At 42.5% G+C, this 10,117-nt stretch overlaps 1 protein-coding gene and 1 long non-coding RNA gene across 4 annotated transcripts in view; one reads left to right on the top strand and one right to left on the bottom strand.

Moving 5' to 3' along the window:
- Positions 1–949: 949 nt before the first annotated feature.
- ARL14EPL (ADP ribosylation factor like GTPase 14 effector protein like) lies at positions 950–9,134 on the bottom strand. 2 transcript variants are annotated; one of them, XM_017807344.1, is made up of 6 exons: positions 8,976–9,134; positions 6,731–6,787; positions 3,150–3,270; positions 1,948–2,073; positions 1,614–1,753; positions 950–1,247 (listed from the first exon to the last, which is right to left on the bottom strand). In XM_017807344.1, exons 3-6 carry the CDS (start codon positions 3,258–3,260, stop codon positions 1,025–1,027), a joined length of 600 nt encoding a protein of 199 aa, XP_017662833.1. In that variant the 5' UTR covers positions 3,261–3,270; positions 6,731–6,787; positions 8,976–9,134; the 3' UTR covers positions 950–1,024. The 2 variants fall into 2 exon arrangements, with proteins under 2 accessions (XP_017662833.1, XP_017662832.1); XM_017807343.1 differs by lacking the exon at positions 1,948–2,073 and having other exon boundaries at positions 8,976–9,126.
- A 23-nt stretch (positions 9,135–9,157) lies between these two features.
- Positions 9,158–10,117, top strand: part of LOC108493664 — a 33,514-nt gene continuing 32,554 nt past the window's right edge. For both annotated transcript variants that reach the window (XR_001873557.1, XR_001873556.1), the window contains exons 1-2: positions 9,158–9,196; positions 9,797–9,941. This is a non-coding gene — a long non-coding RNA (uncharacterized LOC108493664). The remainder of the gene's footprint in view (positions 9,197–9,796; positions 9,942–10,117) is intronic.

Here is a 10,117-nt window from a genome sequence, read left to right as displayed (position 1 = left end):
GGTTGTTGTTGCCTTGGAGCAGGAGGTTTTTGTCCACAGAGAATGGCCTCTTGTAAGGCAGAAAAGTGTTGCCACATTCAGAGTTGGGAGGGTCTCCTGAAGAACAGGAAGGACTAGGCCCAAGGAATGATTCCCCTGCTAGCAGCATGCTCCTGGAAATCACTTGCAACCATCTGCAGCCTTCTCCCCTTTAAGATCCAAAGGGACTTTCACTCCTCAAAAAGGGTGTGAGCACCCATCATGAATGAAAAGACCTACCTCATAAGACTACTGGGTGTAAGTCATGCTATTTGAAATCTGTCATGTCTTGCATGGAGAGGAAACTCCTGGAACTGAAAAGACTTTTCTGTCCAGAAGGAAAAATATACAATCTGTTTAGCTGTATAATTACTGACTGGTAAAGGTTTAATGTGCCAAATGCTGTAAAAAAAAAACAAGTGCTGACTGAACATGTTGGTTTCAGTCTTTTAGCCTGGGCAGCAAGAAAGAAATACAGTTGTTTCCAATCTCCTCTGCTTTAGATACAGAGGAACATGGAAAGTACTGACCAAGTTTCAAAGAATAGTGATACCTCAAATGACTCCTGCCTCATCTATACAAGGCATGAGTGCATCAAAAGACGCTCAGACTGGTTTTCACAAAAGAAAGAGCTGTGTCACACATCTGAGTAAATGAACAAGTAGAGAAATCAGCAAAAAACCCCTCATTACAAGTAATGTGGTTCATCTTCCCAGGTTAAGAAAATTATCTTTCCACAGCAGTCTTGATACCTTTAGTTTTAGAAAATCAAGATTTAGAAAGGACTGACTAGGTGCCTCAGCAGAGCTCACAAACATGAGGAAGAATGGAACATACACTTTTACTCGATGGGGAAGGTTAAAGTTTGCTAGGTAGGCAGCATTAAAGAAGCACAAGAACCCCTGCCAGGTACTTGAGTAGAGACAATTCATAAAACCAAGATTTACTTTAATAAAACGTGACACAAAAAGAACATTGCTCAGGCATAAAAACTAACAGAACGTAATCAGTCAGGGACAAAAAATGGCAGCACACTTATCACATTCCCAGCTTCAGTCTCAATTGTATGATAAACCCATTTTCTATTACAGCGACATTCTGGTCCACATTTGTTTGAATTACATTTGGGGCAAGGATAGAAGCAACCCAGGCAGTCCATTTCCAAGCAATCACACAAATCAATGTCGTTACAAAGCAGCTTGCCATGTTTGTCATACTTCTTTGTAAATCTGTGAGAAAGAACAAAAAGTGATTCTTAGAGGAAGTTTCAACACATTCAGAGACTAAACCAAAAAAATGTGGACAATATCTGAACAGGAATAAGTATTTACTCTTTAACAAACTCACAGCATAATGAAATACCAGCACTATATCCTAATTGCAACCACCATTAATAGTAAAAGAAGAATGCCAAAGAAGTATATAAAAATTCTCTTAAATGGCACAGAAAAATCTGATATTCACAACACAGCTTTCATGTGTAATAAGAAATCCCTCTGCAAAAAAATAATGCTTTGATTAATTTCATTTAGATTCAGTAAACAGCATACTAGCCCTTTTTTAAAGTAAAGTATGTAATAAATTAGCAATCTTACTTGGACTCATAAAAAGCATTTTGCTTCATCTGTGACATGCATGCTTTCTTTTTCTGCTGCCTAGTTTCAGGATTGAAGTCAGCTAGCTGAGGTCCTGGATTTTGAAAGGCTAAGCATTTTAATTGTTTCTCAAGTTTTTGCTATAAATAAACAACAGAAAGTTTGTAATCAGTACAACTGAAAAATATATTAGCTGCCAAGTGTCCTCACTGGCTTTTGAATAATATTAAAATTAATATTCTTGATAACGTACACAGGTTGGAAAAGGAAGCAACTAAGATCATATTGTTTAAAATGTTTGCTTGTCTAACTGTTAATTGAGTATTCCTTTTACCAACTGTGCATCCTGACAGGAGATGGAACAACCATGACTCTGAATACATGGCTCTGGTACAGTGGTATGGAGTTTGCAAGTTGTCTTGTGAGAGGCAGATTTATATGTTTTGTTCTTCAACTTCATCTATAATGTAAAAACAAGTACTATGATTATAAGCATCTCAAATGGATTCATTCTTATCTTCACTGTTCCATCAGATGCCTAGAAATCATCTCTGTTCAAACTATGTGGGGGCAAGGAAAATGTCTAAGACAGTAAGGAAGCATTTGCACAGGTGAGAAGTATAGGAAAAAAACAAATCAAAAAACCCCAAAAAAACCCCCAACCAAACAAAAAAACTCCACAGCGTAATTTTCTGAGAAATAGGAGGAAGCATTTTCCTGCCAATTTTATGGACTTTGTGTTTGAAATTAGCTAAAACTGCTGAATACTTTTGGAAGTTAAAACATTATATCTATGTATTACTATTCCACTTAGCTCATGTATGTTAACAGTTGTGTCTAAGGAAACAATTTCCCCTTGGACAATGACTGTAGACTTTGACCATACGCTTGCCATTATGTAAAGGCACAAAAATACATACAAATTTATCTTTTCTCCTCTTAGGTAAATGCAGTTGCCTTGCCACCTCTCAGCTGCCCTGGAAGGTATCATTCCTTTCAGAGTCCACAGTGATTTTCCACAAAAAACTGAGCACTTTCATTGCTTCTCATGTGGAAAGCAGTGGCAGTTCAGCCCAATCTGCTGACACAGTGATTTAGAATATCTGTGCACTTGAGTGCACTTGTTTTTGAGGTGGTTGATGCTGTGCACCTTCAGTTGCACCCCCTGGAAAACCTACAGAGCAATCTCATGTACCTACGTTGTTCAGACAGTTATGCTTTGGAGTCCAGGGTAGATATTCAGCATCATCATTCTCCATGACCATAAATTATGCAATTTTAAGTTGGAAACAAATAATAAGCTATGGAGATTGTCCTCCCTCTAAGATTACTCTCCTATTTCCCTATTTACAGTTTCATTTGAGCTTAGAAGTGCTCTTAGCCCTCTGAATCACTGCACTGCAAACTTGATTTATTTCACTGTTGTTATTACTGATATTTCCCTCTTGACTCCAGCTTTTTATTTTTGTAACGATTGAAGAAAGTGAAGGCAATGGTAATTATCTTGATAATAAAATAGTACTGGAGAAGTCATACCAGTTTTTTGTGCCCTGTTGAGCAGGCCTTAGCAGAAGAGACATTTTCTTCTGCAGGTGTTTCCTGGGAAGAATAGCTTTCTTTGCAGTTTTCTTCCACAAGATCACTCATTTGACCACCCCTGTGAAATACGTACATATGTGTTAGACATATACAATAGTATACACAGACTTGTAATTTAAGGTTCTAAGACAAGCAGGTGATATCGAACTAGGCTTTTATGGATTATTGACCAAGAGTAAATTCAGAACAAAATGTGGCTCAGTAACAGCCTAGATTTTAAAACCGTGCTACGATAATATAACGAGCATATACAAAAGCTGTATCACCCAAGCCACTCCGTAATTCCTTAAGTAAATGTCGGAAAACCCTTGCGTTTAAATGACCCAGAAATCGAAGGGATGTTGCCCTGTGTTTCTGCCGGGGGGTGCGGAGCTGTGTCCGCACGGAGCACACGGCGGGAATGCCGCGGGGCCCGCACTGCCCGCGTTCACCAGCAGGTGACACTGCGGGGCCGCGTCCATAGCAACCAGGCTTCCAGTCGGATTCAGTTTTCTCCCTGAAGATTTCAACCAGCAGACCAGAAGTAAACTTTTAAATCTTGGCTTTTAAATCTCGGCTTTTAAATCTCATTTAGATGTTTCGCGAAACATCTAACTTTTTAAAAAGAAACAAAATGTGTAACTTGTAGGTTTAATAGAAAAAAGTGCATCACTCTGCTTACAAAGTACCCAGGGAGGACCACGGGTTCTGTGAGTCTATCCTGCAAATGACATCCATCACCTCTCTGCTGTCAACACAGAAATGGTGGTGGCACCTGTTCAGGATGGATGATAGCTACTTCTTTTTACCCACCTTGTGAACATAGTTAAAACTTTTTATGCAATATATGCAGTTCCGATGCCCCAGATTTTAACCGCAAACACAACCAGAAACATTTAAGATTTTTGGAGTTCGTCCAACTCTTCCCCAGTTGCTGCCCAGTTTCTCCCATCACCTCTGAAAGGTAGCACAGTGGTCTCTGTCAGTTTACTCTGCACTTCAGGACTGCTGTCCAAACCCTGTCCCAAAGATCTTCATTTCACCATTCACATCTTCATGTAAAAGGGCCAGAACCTCTCTAAGAGAAACAGAAGTCCAAGCTCTAAGTTTCTTCTGTTGCAGCCACTTCCTGCAAGGAAGTGGGAATAGGAATGAGAAGGGAGAGACCTTGTAGTAACAGGAGGGAATTTTTTTTTAAGAAGTGAAAAGAACAGCCCTCAGCCTGTTTTGGAGAGGGTTTCCCTTTTTCCTCTTCAGTGGCCTGAAGAATGACAGATGTGGCACCATTCACAATATAACATCACTTTTAGTCCTGGGACTTGGGTATCATTTCAGGATTAGAAAAGGAAATCTATTATCAGGCAGTTAATATTTGCTGTATGGGGGAGCTGCATTCCTACTGGAAATTTGCTAGGGGTCCATGAATGAAACAAGAATGAAGGGCACCACTCCAGAGAAGGTGAGTATTGCTCTTCATTTGCACCCAAGTTGAAGTCCTGGTAAGGGTTTGCTTCCAACATCTCCTCTTATGTCCAACCATACATTGTTAAAGCATTTTATGAGTACACATGATCATCATCCATGCCTGTTATATTACAGTATGCATGGTTCAGGAGCAGAACAGCCATCAGCAGCTACCAGTGTAAGCAGGCAGAATTCTTGCATGTCCTCTGCTGTGTAAAAATTTGACTCCCTTGGCAACCAGGTTCTAGCAGTTATCTGGAACCAAACACCCAAAATCAGAGGCCTCATTTTAAATACTGACAAAAAAGAACAAGTGTCTTATTCCAAATATGTGTTCCCAATACCCTTGCACCTCAGCAGAAATATCCTACACAAAGAATGCAGCACATTTCTGTCTCCATATACACTGTAAATATATAGTATTGAATTTTAATCACAGGAACGATACCAAAAAAATGAAGTAGAATATGACTAGGAAAGTGCGCAAATTTCAGAAATTAGTGAGATTCACAGACTAATTACCTTCCGTAGTGTGTTCTGAAGGGGGATAGGGAAATGAGGGAGACTCAGACATCCACTATCACGTTTGCAGAACCTGATTATGCAAAGGAAAATATTCTTGGTCCTGAAACAGAGGGGTTTTGTCTACTGCTTTTGGTTTGACTGTACTGATAATCCAGGGGCACTGCATTTGACGCTCATCTCTTCCATAATAATTTCAACTCTGAGGACAAGCATCAAGTGCACTGTTTCTCCACCAAAACCTGTGTTCTCCCACGCTTTTTGCATACAGTAAGTACTTCTTGGAGGTGATCATCCACAGCTCAATATCCCACTGTGGCCACAGCATATGGCTAAGAACCGGCAATTTCAGCAGAGCCTTGAAACAGCTGACAAGGCTAAAAGCAGATTAAGGAAGGATGAAAATCAGAATCTGTGCTATATTAAAAGAGTCTTACCCATGGCACAGATGTTTCTGCTCAGAGAACAGATTCAGAAGATGTTGGGATTTGGAAGGAACTGCATTTGTTTATGATCCTCATATAAGAAATATTTTCCTGTATCTGCTCTTTCAAGAATTTAATATTCTATTTACGATCCTTGCAGATTACACAGCTAAATATTTCAGCTGACGAGTGGATCCCTTCCAACACAGAATATTCTGGGAAATCTAAAATGTGGTGACTGGCATACTAGACACTTCAAGCTGCCTGATATCAGCAGCCTTAAGCTAGTGTCTCTGCAGGGCTTGCCAGAGTGAATGCACATTGTTTTCAAGTTGTATTTGTTTGTGCCATTGGAGAGGTTCCATCTGAGATATGAAAGCACGTTCATCACCTTCACCAGTGCAAGATAAGATGCTGTCCCTGTGGTTTTAATCTCCCTATTCCCATATGGATTTAACTGGCCTATTGCAGCAGTCCCATCTTCCTCACAGCCTAGTTCTGCAGAGATGTCTGTGGGCTCAGGAACCAGCACTCAGGTTTGTGGCACATTCAAGTACACATCTTGGAATTTCTATAGGCCATCTTGTGCCACTCAAATTAAGAATGGGAATAAATTAATATTTCTTAGGATCAACTAAGCTGTAAAGACGTGGAAAGATCATTTACCATCTAGTCTGTGCCTTCTCTCAAGCCCCAAATGTGCATGTATGTTCAGAAGACAGCCTTGAAGTGAGCTAGGAAACACAGATTAGATGAAGAAATAGGTCTCATCCCTTATAACTCGTCTGGTTTCCCTAAAAACTGACAAACATGGTGACAGAGCAATGGCCTATTGTGTGACAGGATCCAGAGGAGCAAATACATCCCTCCCCCAGTAAAATAAGACAAATCCTCCTGAGTTCTCCCTCTCAAACCCAGAGACTTTCTGCTGTATCTGTGAAGGATCCTGTAGCTGAAGTGTAAGAGTTAATTATAACATCATTTGCATCTTCTGATTGTCATGCAAGAGGCAGAAGAGACCTGCTAGACTTACCTTCTGAAAATATGCAGTTCTGAAGGGTGTATATTCAGTTCAAAGCAGCCAACATGAGAGATAGGAGGTTCTCCATAATTTTAAATTGTACTTACCAAGGAGAGGGGATGGCACAGTGTAGATTTACTGCTGCACAATCAGTCCCAGAGTGACTGAAACAGAAGACAAATAATCAAACTAGAGCTCCCCAGAGAAGAAGGCTGAAGACAATACCAGGTAACTGTCTTATAGGACCTCACACTTTCTCTCTCATTAATTATGGCATTTAAATAGTACTTAGCACAAAGAATGGAAATAGAGAAATTCTGTAAACTGGAATGAGTCCTCATTTCTCATTTGCATCTGTGAAAAACAGAGCAAATGTATTTCTTAGTGCCTTTTTTCCCCCCTAGAGCTAAGTAAACAAAAAACCTGTAATAAACCACTGCATTTTTTTCATTTTAAGGTTTTTTTTAAAAAAGAGATATTTTTAGAACATGGATGAAGTAAAGAAATGTTTTACCATTCTTTACAAAATGTTCTGGATTCTATTCACTGTTTCCAAAAGTCAATATATAAACATACTTCCCGATAACTAAAGTGACATGCAACCTCATGGTTCAGCTTGCTGCCTTTCAGGTTTATTTGTTGCATTACTGCAGACAACTCAGTCTCCTCCTGATCCCTCTAGATGCCAATTTTCAGCATCCTACAATCACTAATGGCTCTCATTATGCTTCTCTAGAACACACCTTAATCCTAATAAGCACCTAAAATTGTCAAGTCATATAAACTCTCCTGTTGTGGCTTAGACAAATAGTCCAGCATGTCTTTTTGTCTTCATCAGCTGTATCCACCGATTCTCTGAGGTATTTCACAACTCAGTCCGAGGGCAAGAGATTTATTATTTACAATACTATTTTCTTTCCCTTCAAGAACTTTTAAAACCAAAAGCTGATATAGCATTCTAGCAACAGAACTTAGTTAGGTGATATAAATGCTACTAAACACTCCTTCATTTTGTTCCACAGTTTGTTGGGGTTTTTTGCTGTGAAAAATAAACAGAAATCCCTGAAGAGAAAAAAAATATCACAATCTCCAAGGTACTCATACAACAACAAGCCAAAAACAAAAACCCTACAACCGCTTTTACTGTCATATATTTTTCCAAGGTTCTGATTTCTTCATATTCTACATGAGGGAGAAAACAGGAATTAACTCTATCAGTACACACGTTACAATTAAACTATCTTATGCTTAATATTTTCTTCCATTTTACTAAGTACACATGTGTATCTGACCTTTTCCTGAATTGTTTGTGCATGAGTTATATTTGTTTATCATGGCATACATGATAACACACAGCCTTCAATCAGCTCAAAGTAGCTTTTACTGGGTGGGTGTTAGGCTACATGTACAAGGATTAAAATCTTAGGTGACATTTAGAGAGCTTGCTGCTGGTGGGGTTCCTACAGGGACAAGTCTTCCCCACCATGAGCGCGTGACTGTGAATTCACATGGGTAGATATAATACAAATATCCCTACTGTTGGGAAGGGAGATGGGAAAAGGGGGGAGCAGATGTGTCGAATTTCTGTTGAGCTTCCTGCAGCCAGACAAGTGGGGCAGCTGAAGAGAAAAACACCACATTTTTCGGTGTAAAAAAATAACCTGTGATGTTATTGTCGCATTGGGAAACAGTTCCTTGGAGTTCTATGATTTCGTTTTTACAATGTTGGCACGGCGTGAGGCCACAGCTGGTGGTCCTCACATTTGATAGCTAATTTGCCCCCTTCTCATCTCATCCTCATTTTTTTCAAACAACTGAGTTTATCAGGTATTTCTGCCTCTTGTCTCTTCCTTTGTTTTTATTTCAAATCAGCAACAGCCCCTGCGGGGCGTGGGCGAAACAGACGGGGAAAAAGCACACGAAGTGCGGGAGGTGATTTCAGTAGCCGAGATGCCGAGGAGAGGAGGGTGTGAAAAGCTTGCGTGAGGCACAAGGGGCAGAAAAAAATCCCCCTTCTCCAGAGAACGCTGTTAATGCTCCTTGCCCGGCCGGGCACTCCAGCTGCGGAGAGACCCCCCCGTGCCTCGCCTGGCTCCGTGTCTCCCTCAGGCAAACGCAGCCGCTCCCACCGACCCGCGCCGTGTGGCTGAGCCCACAGCAGAGCTGCGGTTTTATCACCCCCATGGCCCGTGTCCACAGAGCTGCCTCGGCAGCAGGGGCACGTTCCTACCTCCCTCACCCCACAGCGCTGCTGCCACCGGAACCGGGCGGGATCCCCGCCCTTCCCTGCTCCATCCCGGCCGCGGGAGGCCGCTGGCCCTCTCGGCTCGCACACGCTCCGCCCGCACTCGCCTGCTTCGCCGCTCCTTCCCGGCTTTCCCCGGTGTTCCCCGCACGTTGTGGAGTGGCCCCAGCGCTCCCTCTTGGCGCACTCTCGGCTCTGCGCGGCCCGAGCCGTCAGCCGAGCCGGCGGCGCCTCGGGGAAAACCCGCTTGGGAAACGGCAAAAACGACGGGCGGGCAGGGGAGCGAGGGGGAAACCGCTAAGGGAGGAACAACGGTGCGAGCGTCGAGGTGAGCGACCGCGGCGGGGGCTCGCAGGGCCGAGCAGGTGGATGGTGTTCGTTGGGGGAACTGCGGCCTGTAGGAGGGACCCTGGAGCAGGAAAACAGCGTGAGGAGCGGGACGGAGTGCGAGCGAGGAGTGATTGTGGACTGACCCCAGCCCCCGTTCCTTCTTCTCGCTGGGCTGCTCCACAGGAGGAAGTGGAAGAGTTGGGAATGAAGATGAGCCTGGGGAAAAGGGAATGCATAGGGAATGGCGATGTTTTAATTTTTGGTTTGGTTTCTTATTATCGAAGTCTATTTTAATAGGCCAGAAATACTAGACATCTATTTTAATAGGCCTGGTTCCAGCCATTAACAAGGTAATTTTTGCAGTAGCCAGGACCCCTGGCATGGCCAGGAACCCGATGTTATTTTATACCACCTCACAAGGGGGGCAACGGAAAAGGGAGTCGTGAGTTAGTGTAGCAAGGCAGAGGGAGCAACCCAGTGTCTTTTCGCCTCTTTCTTGTGCCCCCTGTCGTTAGTGTTGCTGCTGATACTGTTTGGTATTTTTATCTCACTGCTGTTTCCAGTAAATTGTTTTTATCTCACCTTTTTGTGTCTCCAGCTCTCCTCACCAGCCAACTGCAGTGGCAAGGGGAGGGAGAACAGGGAATGAGTGAGTGAGTGACGCATGGCTTGGAGAGTCTCAGTGGGAGTACTAAATTGGGGAGTACCATTTCCAAACCACAACATGCCCCTGATGGTAATCGGTAAGTTATCTCCCTGTCTTTTGTCTCCATTCATGAGCTATTTCACCTCATTTTCTCCCTGCATCCTGTTCAGGAGTGGGAGAGCATCAGGATGGGTATTTCACAGACAGCCAAAGTCAGCCTGCCCATCCCCACTCATGTCCTTGTCTCATAAATCCCATCACAAAGAATGACAG

Source organism: Lepidothrix coronata, unplaced genomic scaffold (assembly GCF_001604755.1).
Source record: "Lepidothrix coronata isolate B3197 unplaced genomic scaffold, Lepidothrix_coronata-1.0 Scaffold18, whole genome shotgun sequence".
NCBI classification, from domain to species: Eukaryota; Metazoa; Chordata; class Aves; order Passeriformes; family Pipridae; genus Lepidothrix; species Lepidothrix coronata.
This window is presented reverse-complemented; position numbering and strand designations above follow the sequence as displayed.